Source organism: Eumetopias jubatus, unplaced genomic scaffold (assembly GCF_037043125.1).
Source record: "Eumetopias jubatus isolate StellerSeaLion01/CBP00866 unplaced genomic scaffold, mEumJub1_p1.0 scaffold_4, whole genome shotgun sequence".
NCBI lineage: Eukaryota > Metazoa > Chordata > Mammalia > Carnivora > Otariidae > Eumetopias > Eumetopias jubatus.
Genome location: NW_028274810.1, coordinates 149,242,968 through 149,266,980, shown reverse-complemented (window position 1 = coordinate 149,266,980; position 24,013 = coordinate 149,242,968). Strand labels below are relative to the sequence as shown.

The 24,013-nt window shown below is 39.2% G+C and overlaps 1 protein-coding gene across 1 annotated transcript in view; it reads right to left on the bottom strand.

Moving 5' to 3' along the window:
- Nucleotides 1-5,601: 5,601 nt before the first annotated feature.
- The window catches only part of RAD54B (RAD54 homolog B), a 50,503-nt gene continuing 32,091 nt past the window's right edge, over nucleotides 5,602-24,013 (bottom strand). Inside the window, exons 10-14 of the mRNA XM_088023116.1 lie at nucleotides 19,065-19,240; nucleotides 11,949-12,210; nucleotides 10,369-10,435; nucleotides 9,983-10,174; nucleotides 5,602-5,844 (exon numbers count right to left, since the gene is read on the bottom strand). Coding sequence (XP_087879242.1) covers nucleotides 5,627-5,844; nucleotides 9,983-10,174; nucleotides 10,369-10,435; nucleotides 11,949-12,210; nucleotides 19,065-19,240 — 915 coding nt within the window. The 3' untranslated portion in view covers nucleotides 5,602-5,626. The remainder of the gene's footprint in view (nucleotides 5,845-9,982; nucleotides 10,175-10,368; nucleotides 10,436-11,948; nucleotides 12,211-19,064; nucleotides 19,241-24,013) is intronic.

Below are 24,013 nucleotides of genomic sequence, written 5' to 3'. Positions count from 1 at the left end.
GTTATAAAGATTAAATTACACCTAACACTTCAGGTTTTCAAGTAAGTGTAACAAACTCCAATGAACCATTCTATGTCAGTAAGGATTCTTCTTTCACAGTTTTTTCTTTTTTAACCATGAAAGCTATATTCTGAATTGGTATTGATTTTGTAGACAACAAAGGATCTCAGGGATGGAAGTTTGTAATGGCTTGAAGCAACAGGCCAGCTATAGAAGAATGCCACAGGAAACTAGTCTAAACCAAAAAAACCTGTACCGTACAAGGTAAAAAGAAAATAATATCCCTTTGTTGAGTCCTTCAACAAGAGTAGCCATGTCTACAAACCCCTCTAGGACACAGTATCTTAATTTGGGACCAACTCAGAGAAACAGTGCCATCTGCTGATTATACATACTATTTTCTACAAGTCACAGAATTTCAATCTTGCCAATATATTACAATATTAATTGCCCAGGCAATGTGACGTACCCAGGACTGCCCCATTCAGAGAACGACGGCAGGGTTTTTTGACTTGCTCTATTATCACACACCCTGTTAAATGGACAAACAGGCTGTTGGGAAGTTGAATTCTGCTGATGCGGAGCTGTTTGTATTTTAATTCATCGGCGGTGATTTGATCCTAATGAGAGTGTGATTAAAATGTATTCATATTGTCATTTAAAGCAAGAACATTTTCACATGAAGATGTGTCAAAGGTGTGCCTGTGTAATTAGAAATGACTTAAATATGACTCAAACCATACCCATTGCACAGAGAGCTTTTGTCAGCTCATGCAGCGGTTAGAAATCATGGAAGCAAAAAAAAAAAAAAAAATCATGGAAGCAAAAACAGAAGTCTATTGCTGCCAGAGGGCAAGAAGAACTGCTGGCTCTGCTTTCATCAGGATCCAGCATGGCTCCATGCTCAGCTTAATAAATACCTTGAAACTGAGATCTAAGAGCAAGGAACCTGATCATGGCAGTTAAGGAAGAAAAAGAAGTAAAATATCTCATTCATTCATTCTATTTAAAAGTAGCTGTTTTAGGGGCGTCTGGGTGGCTCAGTCTGTTAAGCATCCTGGGATCAAGTCCTGCATCAGGCTCCCTGCTCAGTGGGGAATCTGCTTCTCTCTCTCCCTCAGTCCCTCCCCCTGCTTGTGTTCTCTCTCAAATAAATAAATAAAATCTTAAAAATAATAATAAAAATAAAAGTAGCTGTTTTGTAAAAAAAAAATACACAAAACAGTAATTTTATGACAGTTCAAAAAATTAGTAAAGTCAGGGATAAGGGAGGTAAGTGTTCCTTTTATAAATAAATAGCAGGGCTTTAAGTTTATATTGCTTTTATTTGTAAATCAATTTGAGTTTGAATATGCAAATTGAAAATACAGGTAGCCCAGAGAGATTACATCCTTGAGTTTTTATCACATAATAAATCACTTCTAAATTCTCCCTAAAAAAAAAAAAAAAAAAGTAGCTGTTTTGTGCCAGAGACCATACAAGGTAATGTGATCCTAGGATGAGTAAAATAAATCCCAAAGAATTCGGCCTAGTGGAAGGAGGAGCCAGGTAAATAATTAACAGACCCTATGTTAAGTGCTCTATCACAGAGCTATGGGCAGGGAGCACAGAGAAGAGGAAAAGAAGGAAATTCTTATAAATTAAGCATCTGCCACAGAAAAGGTACTTTATATATGAAACCCAGATGTTAACTGGGTGCCCCTTAACATCTAAATTAAGTAAGTTGGAACCCCCCACAAACTCTGGCCTGTCAAAGTCCAAAGCCCTCCTCAATTCCCAAGGGCTTACCACCATCCGTGCTTCTCAGGGTCTGGGCTCCCATGTCACACTTGCTGCCTTTGTCCCTAGTCACAAGGATTCACTCACAAAACTGCCTCCTCCCATTTCAGCAAGATTACATGGTGGGAAAGAGATGAAGGGAGGGCTGCTTCCAGCACTCTGTAGCAAACAACTACACGGAAAACAATTGTTATTCAAATATCCTCCAGTTCTGTCCCTGGGAGCTTTTCTTATCTAACCCAGTCCCAGCTTCCCTCTGTATTCTTATTTTCTTTCTCGTCACCCTTCCTCAGATTGCCTTTAAAATTCCACATTTTTCTCCCTCATTACACTTTGATAGCAACCAATTCCCAAGGCTCACTCTCTTTTTTAATAAGTTTTAAGAAGGTGTCTTTCCAAAAAAAGACTAAGAGGAATTCTGACATAAGCAGTCAAGTAATATTTCTCTACCTCTCTAACCATACAGTATTTCACTTAGGTCTAAACAACTACCCTTGGACATACCATTGAACAGATGAGAAAACTCAGCTCATCTAAGATAATACTAACCCTGTCTCATAGGTTGCTAATGCACGCAAAGCTCTTCGCATTTAGAACACAGCAATAAGCACGTAATAAATGCTAGCCATCATTATATTTATCCTTACAATATTTAGTTGCTTTATCTCTTTTCTATCTACACTTACTACCTAAGTAATATCACCCAGTCTCATGACTTTGTTAAATACCATCTATATACTGACAAAAATTCCAAATTTATCATTAGCTTTGACCAATGCTTCTGAACCCAATTCATCTATGAAACTGCTTATTTGGCATCTCCCCTGGCCTATCAAATGTGACATAATCAAAAGGGAACTTCAGATCTTCCCCTATAAATCTCTTAATCTTCCCATCTCAGTAATTGGCAATACCATCCCTCCTTTGGCTCAGGCCAAAAATATTGGGAGTCATTCTTGATTTCTTTTTCTTATACCTTGGATTCAATCCATTCAGAAATCTTGTTGGCTCTGCCTTCAAAAATAGCAAGAACCCAACCATTCCTTCACACTTCACTGCTGCCACCAGGTCTAAATCACCATCTGTCTCTTAACAAGATTATTGCAATAATCTCATAACTCATATCCTTGCTCCCACTCCATGTTCTACCATTTTGTTTCATCACAGCAATTCAGATCATGTCTTTCATCAGCTTAAATCCCAGTGGTTTTCCATCTCCCTCAGAGTCAAAGCTAGAGCTCTCAAGTCCATCTTCTGTGCCCTCTAACATCTGCATTGCCCCACCACTATCACCTCTTTGATCTCATTTCTTACTACTCTTCTCCACAACAGCCTCTGGCTGCTTCTCAAACATGTCACAACACTCCTTCATCTATCTCAAGGCCTATGCCCCTGAGGTTCCTTCTGTCTGGAACATTTTTCCAAGAGAATGTCACGGTTCTCAACCCCTCACTTTTTTCAGGTCTCTGCATAAATCGACCCCATATAAATAGCAATCCACAGACCCACTTTGTTTAATATCTCTCCCTTATTCTACTTACTTTTCTTCACAGCACTTCTCATCATGTGCTGTATTACATGTGTATTGTTCTCTGTGTGTAGGATGAAAGCGCCCGGGCAGAGACTGCCTGTTTTATTCATTGCTGTATGCACAACCTGTAGGACAATGTCCTAGATGTGATAGCTACTCAATAAATATTTGTGGAATGACAAATGAATATAATCCATTTAATCAAAATTAAAGAAGGCAAGAGTTTCAATAAGGAAGTGTTCACCCAGTATCTAATGTGAAAAAAAGCCGAGATACAGACTGAAGAGTTCACTGCATTTATCAATTTGGAAGTCACTGCGATAGAGGCCTTGAGTGCTGGGGGAGGGGGGTCAACAGCTTTGGGTTGACAATGACTGAGAAGAAGGAAAGGAAGACATCAAGAAGAGAACTCTCTTCTGGAAATGGATAGTAGTGATGATTGCACAACACTGTGAATGTACAAGTGGTAATTCTTTCCGCCATGTCTTATTTTTTAAATGTGGCATAAAGCAAAACTTACACTATTTTTTTTTAAGATTTTATTTATTTATTTGACAGAGAGACACAGTGAGAGAGGGAACACAAGGAGGGGGAGTGGGAGAGGGAGAAGCAGGCTTCCTGCCAAGCAGGGAGCAGACGCGGGGCTCGATCCCAGGACCCTGGGATCATGACTTGAGCCGAAGGCACACGCTTAATGACTGAGCCACCCAGGCACCCCAACTTACACTATTTTTTAAACTTTCATATTATCAGCTCATCCAATTAAATGATTATTCAGCCCGCAAGTATTTACAATTGAACGCCACCAACTATTATTATTAAAATGCTTTTCTTCAGTGATACTCCAGGGATACAATCTTAGGTCAGCTTCCCTGGAAAATACTCAGAAGCAGACCTTCTTGCAGGGAATTTGTTGGGAAGTGCTATTTGGAACAACATCTTTGAGAGAATGAGGGAAGCACGACTTAACAGAGAGAACAGCTGCCCCCCAAATAAAGCTGCAGCAAAGGCCTCAGTTGAAGAGCCCTGGAGTTGGGCCTTTCCATCCTGCATCAACAAAGCTCTGGATTCAGCTACTCCGGGGAGGGTGCGAACCTTGGGTGAGGCAGCTCTTTTCAGCTCAGGGCTATACTTAGGTAGGGATTTGGCTAGGAGTGGTGGCAGATAGCCAGGGAAATGAATAATTTGGAAATCCAGACAGCCCGCTCTAGCATCCTCTACAATTTTAGATAAACAATAAAGTTACTAGTCCCTATTATTGTATTTTTTTAAGGATTTCACACCTGAGAATAATACCACAGATACTGAAACAAGTTTTATATGTAAAGCCTCATAGATGAGGCCTATACATAGGGCCAAGAAACACCATTTTTGCTTATTATTAGCTGAGTACTTCCTCACTGACAAATTTGGTCCCAGACTGCGTGTTCATGAGTCCTAGATGTATAACTGCCCAGGTATGGCACTAGAAATCTGAAGAGCTCAGATGTTTTGATATATAATTGAGTCTTTATTCAAGACCTCAAGATAATATTCAGTCTAGAAGAAATTGTCCCAAATGGAAGCAGAAGCTGATTATAGAAGCCCCAACTGGAGACTGAGTAACTTCTTTCTCTTTGTAGGCTTCAGCTTTCTAAAGCTTACTTTGTACATTAAAACTTTCCTTTTATGTCAGAAATTATTACAGACAACCCTTGACATGATGGTAGCCAAAACTTTCCTTATTCAGAGTGCAAACAATGTCTGGTGGACATAGATTTATAGACTCCTTGTCAGTCCCCATGAGTCTGAGGTCCCAGATTACAAACTGGTGTCCCATGTCCCACTGTCCTTCCTCTCCTGCCCCAATCTGCTGATCATTCTCTTACACTGCCCTGCAGCAACCATTACACTCAGCATCTTCAGCCTCTGCAGTCCCAGTCTGATTCCCTTTCTCCCTTGCGCTCTAGTTGAAACTGATCTCACACATCTAGGTCTAATATTCCTCCGTAGATTAGATTTCCCAAAGACAGGGACTAGGTATTTTACCTTTTTATATTCCTTATGAAAATTCCTTAATGGGTATTTAATAAAAGTGCATTAATTATGGAATACTAATAAATAATTATATGATGATAGAATTACGTCTTTAATGTTTCAACATTGAAGAACACATACAAAAAATGAAACTCAAGTTTTGACTGTATCAAAACTATGATACATTTTGCAACAAAACATTATAATTTAAATAATTCTATTAATTTTCAAAAATTACATTTAATTACTATGTTAACTTTTTTAAAGGGGGGCAAGGGAATGTCATGAAGTAATCTTTCCTTATATAGCGGTACTTTGATTGGTTATATTCTGAAAAAAGAATGAGACATTTTCTCTGATTCTTTCAAGAAAAGGATCTGTAAGATTTAAATGATCTCCAGAAAAATGTTTCCATTGCTTCAGCTGTGACATGGAGAGAGGTTTCAGAGAGTTAGACTTCTGGTGATGTGGACCAAGCTGACAATTTCTAGAGTTAGGGAATTTTTCCAGTGAACCACCTGTAATAAGTAAAACAATGAGAAAATCCTTAGGCCAATCAATACCTTACTATAAACAATACTTTTTTTATTTTATCACATAATGAGGTTATATAATTTATTACATTTTGGTCTCTGACTTCAAGGAACTTGTGGTCTAGTGAGAGATACATTAAACAAATAATCATCCACACAGATATATTATGGGTCCACAATCCCTTATCTAAAACCTTTTGGGATGGATATGTTCCCCAATTCAGAATATAATTGGAACAATCTGGGACAGCACTCCATAATCAAACTTATTAATATTCTGCAGCAAATCATATGAATAGTCATGAAATGGGTTTTTTTTTCATGAATACCGATAAATTCACAACGATTTAGGTAAGGTTTTTGTCACCAAATAAATCTGTTGCAAATTTATGAAGAAAAAAACAACTTTCGGTCTTTCAATCTTTCTAGATTTCAAAATTGAAGACAAGGGACTATGAGTTGTATTACAAATATTGGTAAGGGCACAGAATTAAGATACACGGAACTCAGCACATATAACAAGAAAAGCTGACTTGTTTTATTAAGATCTGAAGGATGAGAAGGCAAGAACCAGATGGGGAAAGGAGGTAAAGCATTTCAAGAGAAGGACCTACAAAGGCTATGAAAGTGAAGGGACTCTGGTACGGTCAAGGAACTGACAGGAGCCCAACGCAACTAGAGCTTAGAGAGCAAAGATGAAATTCAGTAATGCAGGCTGAAGTGTGCATTCAAAGGCTGGCTAATGCAAAACACCGTGAGCAAATCACGAATGGCAGAGGCTAGCAGTTATTCACTAAATCCCTATCTCTTTCCTCCAGGGCACTTAACCACATTTCCCAGCCTCCCTTACAGTTAGATGCAACCACTGAGTCTGGTCTATGGAATGTGGATAGACAAGCTCTGTGTCACTTCTGGGTCTGGCCTAGAAAAATCTCCCACACCACATGGTTTTCTACCTTTTCTCTTCTCTCACCTGCTGGCTGGGAGATGCAGGGATCCCAGCAGGGAACTCTAAGGCCTGAGGGGATGGTAGAACCCAAAGTGGAAGAACTCTGGATGACCAAATCACTTTAGAGAAGGCTGTGCACTATGTGACTGTTATGTGCCCTACTACATGAGAAATATACTTCTACTGTGGTAGGCCACTGTGCTTTTTGAGTTTCCTGTTACAGCACTTAACCCTACCTTAACTAACCACTTTAAAGATTTTAGTCTCTATCCTTAAGAGCAATGGAAGCTCTTGAAAGGGTTTTTTGGAACATTTTACTTATGGGAAATTTCAAATATATAAAAGTTAACAAGATAGAAATGAAGAACCTACAGGTTATTATATGCCCCACCTTCAGGAACTATCAACTAATAGCCAATTTTGTTTTATTTAGACTCTGCTTTCTCTACTTCCATATTATTATGAAATAAATATGCAGTACATATCAACTGTACATATTTCACTTTGCATTTCTATAAGATAGACTTCTTTTGAAATTTTATCACACTTAAAAAAACTGTCTTTCCTTAATATCTAAATCATGTCAATGTGCAAAATCATTGATCTTAAGAGATGATATTACTTTAAGAATCTAGAAGATAGTAGGATAATACCTTCAAAGTACTGACAAAACAAAAAATACCCTATTGACTAGAATTGTACGCCTAGCAAAGCCAGCATTTGAGAGAGAGAAAAAGCAAATACACTTTGAAAAATCAAAGATTGAGAGTGAATGACTAGTAGGCCTTTGTTGGAAAAAAACATGAAAAGACAGAAGTGAATCAAAGTATGTCATTAATTACAATAAACGTAAACAGAATAAATGCTCTGGTTAAAACATAAGACTGGAAAAAAGAAAGCCCATCTTTATGCTATTAACAAGAGAAATAACTAAAACATAAGGACACAGACATACTTAAGGCAAAAGAAGGGGAAAAGATACACCAGACAAATACCATAAAGAAAGCCAGTGTAATATATAAAGTTAAGATAAATGAAAGCAAAAGGTATTAAGGATAAAGAAATAACTACCTATTAATAAAATAAACCATAATAAAAAAATTCACAAAGAAAATACAAAATATACAGAGCAAATATTTAGAGATTAACAAGAAACTGATAAATCCACCGTCATATTTTAAGATTTTAACATAAAGGGTTAAAGAAGGGTTTTTACCATATACATTTTATGAATAGTTGAACCACATAAATATATTAGCAATTTATAAGTTAAAATAGTAAATTTTTAAATTTATAAAATAAGAGGGGCGCCAGAGTGGCTCAGTCGTTAAGCATCTGCCTTCGGCTCAGGTCACGATCCCAGGGTCCTGGGATGGTGCCCCGCATCGGGCTCCCTGCTCAGTGGAAGGCCTACTTCTCCTATTTCTCCCTCTCCCACTCCCTCTGCTTGCGTTCCTGCTCTCTCTTTCTTTCTTGCAAATAAATAAATAAAATCTTTTAAAAAATTTATAAAATAAGAAAAAAATGATTTGGTATCAGAAAATTTGACTAATATGGCATAACCTTAAGTAATTGAGAGAATACACATGGTTTTCATGCACAACAGAAACACTTATGGGGTGCCTAGGTGGCTCAGTCAGTTAAACATTTGACTCTTGATTTCAGCTTAGGTCATGATCTCACAGTCGTGAGAGGGCTCCTCTCTCAGCATGGAGTCTCCTTGAGAATCTCTCCCTGTCCCCCTGCCCTTTCTCGCCCCTGCACTCGCTCTCTCTCTCTAAAATAAATAAAATCTTAAAAAAAAAAAAAACATTTACAAGTGACCACATACCATGTCTCTATAGTTACCATATTTCTGACTACTCTGAAGTAGCTAGAACACAATAACAAAAACTAAAATACATTTAAAACATACTTTTAAGTAATGCATGAGTCAAAGAAGAAATCATAATGGAAAATACAAAATATTTAGAACTGCATATCAAAGTTATGAGATTCAACTTAGAGGAAAATGTACAGCCTTAAATACCCACTGTAGAAAAGAAGACTGAAAATCACCAAGCTAAGCATTCAAGTTGAAAAATAAGAAAAAGTACTTTAGAATAAATACAAGGAAAAGTGAAAAGAAAATAAGAGCAATAATTATTAAAATAGAAAAAGCATATGAGAATCAAATGTTGACTTATATAAAATATAAATTCTTCCACATCAGTCTTGTCCAGTCTACCTTCTTAAACCTTTTAAGATTTTATTTATTTATCTGAGAGAGACAGAGAGAGAGCGCATGAGCAGAGAGGAAGAAGCAGACCCCTTGCTGAGCAGGAAGCCTGACACAGAGCTCAATCCCAGAACCCTGGGACCATGACCTGAGCTGAAGGTAGATGCTTAACCCACTGAGTCACCCAGGCACCCCCTTCTTAAACCTTTTCAACGCAATTTACCAAGTGACTTCCAACTACTGGTCACTACTTGCTCAAATCCTCCTCCTGATCCACTTCCTATCTGAACATTATCCACTCTGGAGGGTTGATGTTCTCAGCCTCACTTGACACCAGGAGTTTGTCAAGTACTGAGAAGTTCCATGCTAACTGCCTCAGAAAAGATGATCCCATTATGGATGAGTTCTACACAGAAAAAACACACAGTAGGATTATTCGGTGAAGTGAAATAGAAATAAAGATTAAAAACAATTTTGTAATTCCAAAGTCAATATACCAGGTTTTGAAAGATTTTTTTTTAAGATTTTATTTGTTTATTTGACAGAAAGAGACAACAGCGAGAGAGGTAACACAAGTGGAGGGGCGGGGGAGGGAGAAGCAGGCTTCCCGCTGAGCAGGAAGCCCAATGTGGGGCTCAATCCCAGGATCCTAGGATCATGACCTGAGCCGAAGGCAGACACTTAATGACTGAGCCACCCAGGCGCCCCCTATTGAAAGATTTTCCTAAACAAGTAAAATTGTTCACAACTAATTCAGAAGAAGCTAAATTAAGAGAACTAATAAGGTTCTACTTAATATTTTCTCAAATACCCACCTGGCAGGTGCCCTATGACCTGAGGAAAAAAAATGAACAAATGCAAATGGTAAATTTGTAGTTACTCTGTATTTAAATGTTTCCAATCGCTAAAGAGAAACAAATTAACTTTACCATCATAACAATTATAATTCAACTAACCTTTGTCTCTCGTACATTCACAGTCAAGCAGGTCATGAGTAACACAATGTGAACTTTCATGTAACGTGAACAAATTTTTTAGCTCCTCTACTGAAAACTGGATATGTTCAGATGTCTTGGTTAGGTCTACGACTGCCTCAGAAAGATCTTGCTTACTGATCTGTCTTTGATAAATCTTTTCTTCTATTGTACCTAAAGAGAAAACATTGACTCCATTTCCTTCAGATCTTTAAGTCTGTTATTTTTTTAGGGTAAAACATGTTTATTAGCATACTAGTTAACAAAATAATAATACTCCTGATATCAAAGCACAGAATAAGCAAAAAAAATTTTTTTGATTATTCACAGAGACTAAATTTTTTTTCACACTGAAGGGTTATTATTACCTGTGGTTAGGAGCCTGTAAATATGTACAGGATGTTTCTGACCATCTCTCCATACTCTAGACATTGCCTATAGGAAATAAATGAGAATTCAGAGAATACAGTAGGAACCAATAACCCTGTCCACATAAGCAATATGCATTAATGTGCTTAAGATCAGGAATTCCAGATTTTACTTATAGCTTCAGAAAACAAAGCCCAGGCATACCCAAGCATTCCCCACCTCCTATTTTTTTCCTGGGATAAAGAAAGGGATGGATGAACACTCACTGTCATACTGTAAAATAGTTACAGGGGTGTCACACGACAGTGAGAGGGTCTATCTGCAGCAAAGAATAGGACAGCAAGTTTGGACAGCAAGAATGCAAAGAACCAAGCATAGCGTGGGCATGGAGGGTTTCCTCCCAGGCCAAGGAGCTGATGACTTAATCCTAAGGAATCCTTAGGATACCTAATCAGTTCAAGCTATAGGTAAATTCCTGTGGTTTCACAATTTAATCAGTGATAGTGTAGAGAGCTGGTGTTTAAACCCCACACATTCTAATGAAAAGTCTTACTTTCAACCAGCTCCTGGGAGATAAACTCTAAGCCCCTGTAATATTCTGCCTGATAACAGCATCTTAGTTTACCTGAGGCCTTGGACCACAGAAGATAGTTTTTGCTAACAATGTGATTGAGGTGGGGGGCTTGGGACAGTTTGACCTGTGGAGGGGTTGGAGACTGAGCAACTTAGGTCAGTCACACTGGACTCTGACCTCCAACAAAATCTCCAGACACCAAGACTTGGGCGAACTTCTCCGGATGGTAATACTTCAATAGGTGTTGTCACTCATCAATGCTGGCAGAATTAAGTATTGTCCGTACAACTTCAGTGGATGAGGGCAACTGGAAGCTTGTGCCTTGTCTCTCCTGAACTCTCCATGTGCCTTTTACCTTTAGTGATTTTAGTCAGTATCCTTTCACTGCAATAAACCATAACTATGAGGATAGCTGTTTTTCTTAGTTCTGTGAGTCTTTCTAGTAATCACTGAACCTGAGGGTTGTCTTCGGGTCCCCCAACAGAGACATCAAATGAGGAGCAAATCTGTAGGAAGAAATCTGAAAGTACATGACGACGATGGACTGTATTCTGAAGAAAACGAAAAGCTGTTTCTGAAATATTTTCCTACATCAGCTAACTTAACATCTTTACTATACCCTGCATAAACACTGATAATAGCATCTCCAACACTTTATTGTCTTTCCCTGGTAGTCATGAGCATCCCAAAGGCCCAACTGTGCAGTAAAGTACACACTAGAGATACACAGGTTTGGGTCTAAATCCTGGCTCTGCCTCTTATAAAACTATGTGGCCCACAACAAGCTTCCATCTCCTCATCTGTAAAATAGGGCTAATAAGATCCACACTTTTAGGACTCTGGTAAAGATTAAATAGATGTAAAGCACTTAGCAGAGTGCATAAAAGAAAGTAAGGCCTTACTATGCAGCAGTTATTAGACATCACTTCATCCTCATACCCCCAGCAGGCATAGGATCCCCAGTGTGCATTCTATACTGTTTATTTAATGTATAAATAGTCATACCTGGATATCAGTGGCTGGATTCCAATCAATGTCATAGAGAATTAAGTGAGATCCTCCAATAAGGTTAAGTCCCACACCACCAGCTTTTGAACTTAACAAAAAAATAAAATCAGAAGAGTATTTACTATTGAAGCAATCAACAATTTGCTGTCTTTGAGAGATCGGTGTTTGTCCATCAAGTCTTGTATAAGTATATCCATGACGCTTGCATACTTCTTGTAGAATATTCAAGGTTTGTGTGTAGTTGGATACTAACACCACCCTGGCAATCAAAAAGAAAGTCTTTATATACAATTTTGAAGCAATATTAGATTTTTTTAACTGAAAGAAAATACTACAGTGATACTATCAGTGATGTTTATAGAACATGCAGTGGTGACCTTGTACAATTAAAACACAGGTTCTCCTTCAAATTCAATTTTTAAATCACCATCTAAGAGATTTCCAGCTTTAAGACAGTGGAAGGAATAAGGACCTTTCTGCTTTCTTCACCTCTCTGAAACCACCCTAAAAACAGCAGAACTGAGAAAGAGACATAACTCTGCCTTTGATAAAACAAAGAGATAATTATATGTGAAAACAGAGAGTAATGGAATGGTGACCTGCTTAGGGAGTATAGAAAGTGTAAAACCCAAGGGCCCAAAGAGGAAGACTCTAATAAAAAAACAAGTACAAGTTTATTCAAGTCAGAGAATCATAAGACACATCAGAAGGAAGGAGTTTAGGCTGCCCCTATTATAAGAGCACTGATAAACAGAACCCATACTCTACTCCCATGTAACCAGCTGACTGTTCTTTCTCAACTAGGGTGTTTATAATCTGGAGAAAGTAAACCAAAGAAAACTGAGACCAGGGGACTCTCAAATGAACATCCACATACTGGAGGGTAAGAGCCCAGTTCCCTTTTACTACAAACTCCGAAAACACCCATAGCCTGCCATCCCTCTCACATCCCAACCCCAAAAAGATAGTATTGGAAGATTCATCTCTGGGATGATTTAAATGACCCCAGAGAAAAGGTCCAGCCAGCTCCCTGCCTAATTACCCACTGAGGGCCACCAGTCAACTAGACCTGCCCTGATACACGGAGTGTTCAATTAATGTTTTACTGCATCACTCTTAAATATGAATGGACACCAAGGATCACCACCTGTTTGAGGTAAGGCTCCAAGATGAAAAATAGAAACCAAAACAAATAAACAAAAAAGAAGAAACCTGTATAAAGCAGAGCAATGGAGGAAAGAGGAAACAACTTTAAGAAAATAATTAATATCCTCAAGTAAGAAATGGCATTCACAAGAAGAGGAGGCAATAAAAAAGAACAATCAAGAATAAGAAAATATCTCAGAAATTTTAAATGACAACCAAAATAAAAAAAAAATTAAGATTTTATTTGTTTATTTGACAGAGAGAGACACAGCGAGAGAGGGAACACAAGCAGGGGGAGTGGGAGAGTGAGAAGTAGGCTTCCCGCGGAGTAAGGAGCCTGATGCAGGGCTCGATCCCAGGACCCTGGGACCACAACCAAAGCTGAAGGCAGATGCTTAATGAGTGAGCCACCCAGGCACCTCCCCCACAAAAAAATAAAAATTTAACAGGAGAGCTGGAACATAATAACAAGAGAGTATACCAGGAAATAGATGAAGAAAAGAAAAAGTGATGGGGCACATGGTTGGCTCAGTCAATTACATGTCTGTCTTTGGCTCAGGTCATGATCTCAGAGTCCTGAGACTGAGCACCCTGCTGGACTCCCTGCTCAGCAGAGAGTCTGCTTCTCCCTCCCCTTCTGCTCGTGCTCTCCCTCTCTCTCTCAAATAAATAAATAAAATCTTTAAAAAAAAAAAAGTGATGACCATTAGGAGAGAAAAGATAAAAGAATTAGAGAATCAGTCAATGAGGTTCAATATCTGACTGATAAAAATTCCAAAGAAAACAAAAGAAATTATTTTGAGAGAAAGAGAGAATATTTCCCAGACATGAAGTCTTCAGACTGAAAGGACCTACTAAAGTTCCCAGCTCAATAAATGAAAAATGATCCATATTAAGGCACATCCCCCCCCCCCAACGCCTTTAAAAACTTTCTGCTAATTAAGCTCAGCAGAGCTCTCCTCTACTTTCTTTCTAGATGGGATGCTGCCTGATTCATGAATAAAGCCAATTAGATCTTCAAACTTACTTGTTTGAATTTTGTTTTTTAACAGTAGGTTGGCGTGGGTGCCTGGGAGGCTCAGTCAGTTGAGCATCCAGCTCCTGATCTCAGTTCAAGTCTCGATCTCAGGGTCACGAGTTCAAGTCTCACATTGGGCTCCACATTGAGCAAGGAGCCTACTTTAAAAAAATAAATAATAACAGTAGGTTGGCAATTTAGGCTGGGCTCAGCTAGAAGGTTCCTCTGCTAGTTGTGGCTAGGCTGACTCAGGTATCTGCAGTGAGCTGCCTGGTCAACTGGCGACTGGCTGACCTTCTCACCAGGCTAGCCAAGGCTTATTCACATGGTGACTGAAAGGTTCCAGGAAACCAAGGGAGGACAAGCCCCAATGTACAAAGGAACTTTGCAAGTTCCTTTTTGTGCTACATTTGCCAACACTGCATGGTCCAATGCAAGTCATATGGCTGAGCTCAGAGTCACAGCGGGAAATCACTCAAAATTATCTAGCAAAGGAACATGGATACATGGAGGAAAAGAACTTAGACCATTTTTGCAATCTACCACAACTCCTATACCATTATTTCAATCATTTTTCCTTCCCTTTCTCTTCTATTACTGTTACAGAAGGCAGTTAGTTAGGCTTTAACAGGATGCCTGGAGGCCAGCAAAGGGGTGGGGTGGGGGGATCCATCAAGACCTGTTACCAGGAAAGCCAGTAACCTGGAAGCATTCCACAAAAAAAGCCACAAGAAGCCAGATCAAATTAGACAGGCCCAAGACAAAGAAGGTCCAAGACCCTGACCAGGTAAGGGAGAAAAGGTACAAAACACAATATTCCCAAAGAAATCCCCTCTCCAAATGATAAATGTTCCACCTCTCAGATAACAACTGTCAATAAAAGGTAGAAATCCAAACTTCTCCCTTGAGCTCTCCCACTTTCACATCTCCAGAGTGGACTCTCACTTTAAAAAACTCTTCACCTGAGATAACAGGAGAGGAAGAAAAGGGGAGTATGTCAGAGGGGGAGACGAACCATGAGAGATGATGGACTCTGAAAAACAAACTGAGGGTTCTAGAGGGGAGGGGGGTGGGGGGATGGGTTAGCCTGGTGATGGGTATTGAGGAGGGCACGTTCTGCATGGAGCACTGGGTGTTGTGAACAAACAATGAATCATGGAACACTGCACCAAAAACTTATGATGTAATATATGGTGATTAACATAACAATAAAAAAAACCTCTTCACCTGCACTGTTCAACCACTGTGTCTAGTCTGTCCTTGAATTCTTTTCTTATGACAAGACTGAGAGAGCCTCCAGTCCCAGGGTGGGCAAGATGGAGGTCTCAGGGCCTGGAGGTCTCCCCAGTTCACCTGGCAACAATAGGGATAAATAACACTATCTAAACACAGTTTTTCTGATACATCTTCACTAGGAATCTCAGACAATTCTCTTTTGGAGATCTAGAGCACCCCCCCCCCACATTAGTACATACCACTTTGAAACAAGGCTATTATTTTTATGTTCATTAGACTCTCCCCTAAAGCAACTGAAATCTGTAGTCAAGGCAGTCAGGTAGAGTGCAAGGTGCACCCAGCACGAGTTTCCATCCAAGTGATGCATGGGGGCTGGAATGCAGCATAAACTCTGGTTCGCCAAGCCATGAAGCCTACTGCATGAATGCAACAACCAGAAGGGAAAATAAATGGTTTCAAATTTGAAGTTTCCTTTTTAAAAATTCCATAAAAGGGTAACCTGGTAGACAAGTCAAGAGTTCTCAGATATGCCTCCACCTAGTTCTAAGACATCTTAACCTGCACAAAAACACTGTATGTGCTAGAAAAGTTCTTCCTGAAGACTTAACTGTCTGGTGCAAGTTAATGGTAACACAGCAATTTCAGTAAAGGCTTAATACTATCCCTGAAACCAAACACTGTCACTTTTAGCTACATATCTTTAAAGGCTTAGAATGCTTGTGCATAGGCAACCCAGCCCTGGAAAGCCTGGCCTCTACACCCAATTGGCCATACGAAAAAAGGGCCACAACTCAACACCTAAAAAGCAGCCCAATTAGAAAATGGCAAAGGACTTGAATAAACATTTCTCCAGTGAAAATATACAAATGGCCAGCAAGTAGATGAAAAGATGACCAACATCACTCATCATCAGGGAAATGAAAATTTAAACCATAATAAGATACCATCTCACACCCATTAGGAACATGATAATGTTGGTGAGAATGTGGAGAAATTAGAAACCTTGTGCACCGTTGATGGGAATGTAAAGTGGTGTGGCTGCTATGAAAAGCAGTATGGTGGTTCCTCAAGAAATTTTACAAAGATTGCCAAATAAGCCAACCATTCCACTTCTGGGTATATATCCAAAAGAACTGAAAGCAGGGTCTTTTTTTTTTTTTAAGTAGGCTCTACACCCAGTATGGAGCCCAGCGCAGGGCTCGAACTCATGACCCTGAGATCAAGACCTGAGCTGAGATCAAGAGTCGGATGCTTAACCAACTGAGCCACCCATGAGCCCCTGAAAGCAGGGTCTTGAAGAGATATTTGTACACCCATGTTCATAGCAGCATTATTCACAATAGCCAAAAGGTGGAAGCAACCCAAGTGCCCATCAACAGATGAATGGATAAATAAAATGTGGAAAAGATATACAATGGAAAATTATTCAGCCTTAAAAAGGAAAGAAATTCTGATACATGCTACAACATGGATGAAGCTTGAGGACATTAAGCTAAGTGAAATAAGCCAGTCACAAAAAGACAATATACTGTATGATTCCACTTTTATGAGGTACCTGGAACAGTCAAATTCACAGAGACAGAAAGTAGAAGGGTGGTTGTCAGGAGCTGAGGGGGAGGCAGGAATGGGGGGTTGTTATATACTGGGTACAGTTTGTTTTGCAAGATGAAAAGAGTTCTGGAGATTGGATGCACAACAATGTGAATGAACATACCACTACTGAACAATAGGCTTAGAAATAGTTAAGATGGTAAATTTATGTTCTGTGCATTTTACAATTGTAAAAAGGGTGTTGGGGAGGCAGGGGTGTAGATCTCTTCAAATAATGTAAAGCAACAGAACAAACACCCATCCTATGGCACTGATGGAAGTGCCGCTGCTTCTCTCACCGAACAAGGCAGGATACAGTTTTCCTAGGGACCCACAAGCAGTCAAAATGACCCTATCCCAACTCTAAATTATGCTTTTCCTCATCATTCCTTTCTCCCCACCACAAGAGGGAAACCTTTCCCTACAGCATTTCAAGGATAAATTTTCACACGTTTATATCTTTTCTCATTTCCTCTAAAACTGTTCACTCATAATTCCTTGTCCAATAACCATCACCTATCTCCTTCTCCTCAGAGAAGAGGACCCTGAAGTCATGACCCAAGCCGAAATCAAGAGCCTGCCGCTTAATCAACTGAGCCACCCAGGCGCCCCCACAATCTGCATATACATATTACACATATGAAATATTATCTAATAAAACATTTTAATCAAACTGTATTAAACACTTCATAGAAAGTTTCCTTATTTTAATTCCTTCACTGTTATGAAAAATAATCCTAAAAATATGCACAAGTCAAATGATATTATAAATGCTCCAAAGAGGTTATGCAAGATCCCTTGACAGTTAAATGTAATTACTATTTTGCAATCTTTACTATGTATTTTTGCCTTAATTCACAAACACCGTTTGATACAGAGATAATTAAGACACAGTCCCTGTACTATAAGCATGGATATATAAGAGAACTAATGACCATAATATAATGTGAGAAGAGCTCCATGAGAGGCAGTTACAGGATACAAAGGGGGTACAAAAAGGGGCACCTAACTCAATCTGAGGCCAGGGTCTTCCAAAAGAAGAAAGCATCTGGGCTGTCTTAATGAACAGAAAAAGCTGGCCAGATGAATGAGAAGCGAAGGTCGTGGAGGCATAGGCACCTGCAACATGTAAAAGCAAACAGTGAGAAGCAGAGTGAGCGACGGTCCTGCAGGTAGTTTGGTATGACTGGACCACATGGTAAGTGTGAAGGAGTGGTGGGAGATGAGCCCAGAAAATGAGGCATTAGCCAGATCGTGAAAAGTCTTGCCAAATGTGCTAAAGATTTTAGAAATTCCTGGAAGACAATTAGGAGTCTTTGAAGGATTTTTAAGGAGAGTGGTATGTTCACATTTGTATTTTAGAAATTTAGGGCAATGTTGATATGTAATAAGGTTGAAAATAAGAGGGAAGTAGTTTATAAGAGACCATCATAACCCGAATCATTAATTACAAGAGTCAAAACAAAAGCCTTGGTACCAGAAAGGAGGTGGATTTCAAGATTAAGAAATAACTATCAATAGAATTTAGTGACTGACAATGTTGGGTAAGTGAAGGAGAAAAGTGAGTCTAGTATAACTAGATTTTTGCTTGGATTTGTTGCCACTTATCAAGACGAGGAATGATGAAAAAGGGTCAGGTTTGCAATGGCAAATGAAGTTGTTAAGGATATCTGCAGCTTAAAGTCTGACATGACATCAAGAGAGATTTAGATGTCCAATAAACAGTAAGAAATGAGGACGTGGGAATGCGAAGGCAGGGTTGGACCAGAGATACAGACTTGGAATCAATACTGTATGTGTGAGAGTTGAAATGATGAGGAGTAAAGGTAACCAAGGAAGGGTGTTTGGAGCAAGAAGGCTACAGAGAACCCTAAAGAAGGGTCAACATTTGAGGGACTGGAAAAAAAAAAGAGGATTCTGAAAGAGATTAAGGAACAAATTAGGTGTTAAATATCAAAAGACATCTCTGGAGTTTTGTGAATATTATGTATTTACTTTAGATTTAGTTTTTCTTAAATAAAGATCATGACCCCAAAGAAGGAGGGAAGAGAGGAAGGAAGGCCATAGTCTAAGCCAAAATTCCATGAGCACTGACAAGCAAGTTTATTAAATTGACCTCTTACTTTTCAGTAGGACGAAGTTCATGAATAACTGCTAAGAGCTTCAACAGCACCTGTAGTTTTCCAGACTCTTCCTCAGTAAACATGAGAGGGTTGTAATCAGCAGGGAACACATCTACCAAGCCTTCATATAGACTCCTTTCTTCATTTCCATCCCAAGTTGAGCTGTATTCTTTTTCCTATTCAAAAGGATGACTGTTAACACTGGTTCGTGTCTGTTAATTAGGAGGGGGGGAAATGCTAAAATTATGGGCAGGGGGAGTGAAGATTAATAGCTACCTGAAAAGAAGACCAAGCTATTATGTAAATCTTTATAAGTTACTGATTTGGTCATTTTTGAAAAAGGTCACGTGCATCCTACTGAGTTAATTACAGAGCAGTTCTGCTGTACCCTAGTGCAGGCAATCTTCACCCTGCAAGGGCAGCACTGCTGCCCATGTGTTCCTTGGGAAGAGGAAGGGGGATAGCAGAGAAATAAAAGAGGAAACTAGGGTGCAAATAGTGATACAACATTTGTTCTCTCCAAAACCTGAGATTTCTCATCCGTAAGGCCTCTTTTTCTCTCTTTTCTCCTTCCCTCTATTACTTTTCTTTCCTGATTTGTGGGCTTCTCATAGCACCTCCTAAGTCATACTCAGAATCAAGCCTAAGAGTTTACTCAATCTTGGGCGCCTGGGTGGCTCAGTTGGTTAAGCAACTGCCTTCGGCTCAGGTCATGATCCTGGAGTCCCAGGATCGAGTCCCGCATCAGGCTCCCTGCTCAGCAGGGAGTCTGCTTCTCCCTCTGACCCTCCCCCCTCTCATGTGCTCTCTCTCTCTCATTCTCGCTCTCTCAAATAAATAAATAAAATCTTTAAAAAAAAAAAAGAGTTTACTCAATCTTAACAATTTCTTCTGCCTTAGGAACAATTCTGCCTAAGTTAACAGAGAAATATATTCTTATACTATTTTTGTTTATATTACCAACAGTTTTTTAGAATAATTTTATTCCAAAGTGATTATCAGCACCTCTGAAGTTTCTCCTCCAAAAGTGCCTAGCTGACATGTGAATACTTAACCAGAAATACACTTATTAATAACTACATCACTTTTTAGATTAAACTTCTGAGACTGGCTGGTCTCCTCCCTCTCTTCCACATTTACTGGATTGATCACTGTTCCTGAAACTTTGTTCAACCTACTCCACCTGCCTGGAAAGCTTCCTCATTTTCCTATCCAATTATCTCAATCCTATAAATACTTAAGGACCCAATGCAAATTCTACCTGATTATTTATAAACCCTTTTTGGGGAGAGGTGGCAGACACTGACTCTTAAACTTTATGGGTACAAAGTACATTTCAGTTTTGACCTTATTTGAGAAGTTAACTATATACTTTATTATACTTCCCTATGTTTTCATGTGTGTTGTATTCCCTCTTTAATAATTCCAGGAACAGGGGTGCCTGGGTGGCTCAGTCGGTTAAGCATCGGACTCTTGATTTTGGCTCAGGTCCTGATCTCAGAGTCCTGGGATCAAGCCCCACCTCAGGCTCCACATTCAGCAGGGAATCTTCTTGGATTATCTCTCTCCCTTTACCAACCCCCCCCAGCCCCGCTCACACACAGGCTCTTTCTCTCTTTCAAATAAATAAATCAATCTTTTAAAAAAAATAATTCCAGGAACACCTTAAGGGCAGTGACCCTTGAAGTGTAAGATGCTGGGCACAAAGTACTAATTTTAATTTGGCTTATTCCTAAAATACAGCAATAGTTGGGTAAAGTCACTTGATTAAAAATACCTGGAACCCTAAGATATTAATATTACTGGGATATACAAGGGGAAAGAGACGGATGCTGGCTGCTTCAGATTAGGTCTGCTAAAATGCCAACACCCTGGAGAGGTCACGAAAGGACCACAGACAGACCCAGGATCTAGTCCACAAATTTTCATGTTCAGAAACTGAATATGGTTAAGCTCTAGAAAAATGAGCCATACTAAGTATCAAATTAAGAGACTAAGTCAGAATATAAATTTATTCTCAAAGGAGACCCACCTATTTAAACCAATTGGTCTATGCATTCTGTCATATGAAACCAAAAGGCAAGCCAAATCATTACCAGAAAGTTGTCTTACGAATATTAAATCAAAATACAAGGGAGATGGTGATCTTATGGCCTAAGTTCTTAGCCAGGAACATGTAACCAGAATCCCCTGGGGAATCACTTTTTCCAAATCCTCATACTTGGGTCCTACTCTCTTTTTTTTTTTTTTTTAAGATTTTATTTATTTATTTGAGAGAGAGAGAATGAGAGATAGAGAGCACGAGAGGGAAGAGGGTCAGAGGGAGACAGTCGCTTAACCATCTGAGCCACCCAGGCACCCCTACTCTCAGATTCTCAATCAGTGCATATGGGTTGAGGCCTGGACAAATGTAGTTTTTTTGTTTGTTTGTTTTTTAAAGATTTTACTTATTTATTTGACAGAGACAGACACAGCAAGAGAGGGAACACAAGCAGGGGGAGTGGGAAAGGGAGAAGCAGGCCTCCCGCCAAGCAGAGCCCGATGCTAGGCTCGATCCCAGGACCCCCGGATCACGACCTGAGCCGAAGGCAAACGCTCAACAACTGAGCCACCCAGGCGCCCCAAGGACAAATGTAGTTTTAAAAGCTTTCCAGATTATAATGCATAAGACCCCTAATTAAGAATCAACTAATAGGGGCACCTGGGTGGCTCAGTCGTTAAGCATCTGCCTTCGGCTCAGGTCATGGTCCCAGGGTCCTGGGATCGAGCCCCACATCAGGCTCCCTGCTCGGCGGGAAGCCTGCTTCTCCCTCTCCCACTCCCCCTGCTTGTGTTCCCTCTCTCGTTGTGTCTCTCTCTGTCAAATATATAAAATCTTAAAAAAAAAAAAAAGAATCAACTAATAGATAATATCTTTATGCTAGGACAGTCTGATGTATCACCTCCATCACAGGGATTTACCAGTTAGCCCTCTCAGATCAGCTAGTCACGGCACTCATTCTTCTGACTCTCTGTAGTCAAAATGCTTTCATTATCAATTAATCCTTTTTTTGGTTATATTACACTCACATTTCCTGAAAAGAAACCCATCACCCTGACTGAACTTGGGGGAAAAAAACTAGTTTCAACAGGAATATATTTACAAAAACATGGCTTAAACTTAATGCTTTATACACGTGGAATGCTCGTTTCAGGCATTTTCTAGCGATCTTCATTTGCTATGATGTTAGAGGAAAGGCTTTACCAAACAAGTCTCAGATTGTAAATTATGTACCCTCTTTGAAGCTTGTAGTATCCTATGCCTATTACTGGTTAACTGGTGCATTCTGGGCTGCCTTTTAAGGAAGAATTGGGGCTTCTATTTTTGCTGGGCATCATGCCCAAAGGGTTTAATTTTTATCACTGTATATAAAATCTGCTTCTTAAAAAGGTGATTAATAAATTGTTATCATCCTACCTACTTAAAAGTTACAGACTTCTCCTATGATAAACTATGTAAATATAACTCATTTAGGATAAACTTGAAGAATTCTGGTAGAACACTCCATTTTTAAGTATATAACTATTGACCTCAAGCATAATGCAGCACCCACAGGTTTTCTTTCATTTTGTTTGCAAATTATGCTTTTACTTTTTAAAGAAAAAATAAAAGAATAAAAGTTGTTTATTTAATAAAATGTTAAGCATGCGCTGGGGATAAGAGAGTATTAAGAGTTACTGTGTAACTTCTATGGCCAGGCATTCTGCTAGGTTCTTTCCATACCATTTCATCAAGTTGCCACAATAACATCCGGAAGCTATTATTGTCTCTGCTTTAGAAATAAGAAAAATAAAGGCTCACAGATGTAACTTGACCATGATTAAATTTGTCGTTAAAGAACTGGTAAATAGTAGAATGGGGACTAATACCCAGTTCTAACTCCAAAACAGAAAACTCTCACTGAACTCCAAACTGCCTTATGTCTGTTAACTATCCAAATGGTTCGTTCAACTATACAACCATTAAAAATCACACTTGGAGAAGATACCTAATTTGAGAAAACGTTCATGATTTATTTAGTGAAAAAAGTAGATTTTAAAATAGTAAGCATAGGGGCACCCGGGGTAGCTCAGTCGGTTAAGCGGCTGCCTTTGGCTCAGGTCATGATCCCAGGGTCCTGGGATCGAGCCCCACAATGGGCTCCTTGCTCAGCGGGGAGCCTGCTTCTCCCCTGCCTGCCATTCCCCCCTGCTTGTGCTTGCTCTGTCAATCTCTCTCTCTCTCTCTTTCTCTCTGTGTCAAATAAATAAATAAATCTTTAAAATAGTAAGCACAGCATTATTAAAATTAAGTTTCTCGGGGCGCCTGGGTGGCTCAGTTGGTTAAGCGACTGCCTTTGGCTCCGGTCATGATCCTGGAGTCCCAGGATCGAGTCCCACATCGGACTCCCTGCTCAGCAGGGAGTCTGCTTCTCCCTCTGACCCTACCCCCTCTCATGTGTGCTCTCTCTCTCTCATGCTCTCTCTCTCAAATAAATAAAATCTTTTAAAAAATAATAATAATAATAAAATAAATAAATAAAATTAAGTTTCTGTAGACCAAGATTATATATGCGTATCTTTGAGCCCCTGTTCCCTCAACAAAAAGTGGGGATAGTAAAAACAATACTTATTCCATAGAGTTTTATAAAGAATAAACAATACTAGAAAAGCCTTTAGTGTTTAGTACATAAGTCCTTATTAAGTATTGGCTAAGATTATTAATACCAAAATATGGGTTTTTTTTCTGGCTAGAGAGCTTTATTTCTTTATAATAAATTCTTAAAGTGTTGCCAGGCCATAAGACATAAAATTTTAAGGCTTTGATATAATTGCAAACCTTCTTTCAGTTGTACCAATTTATATTCTAACCAGCAGATGACTTTAATTTTCTTCTGATTTTCTGAATTTTATAAATTTCATACGAATTG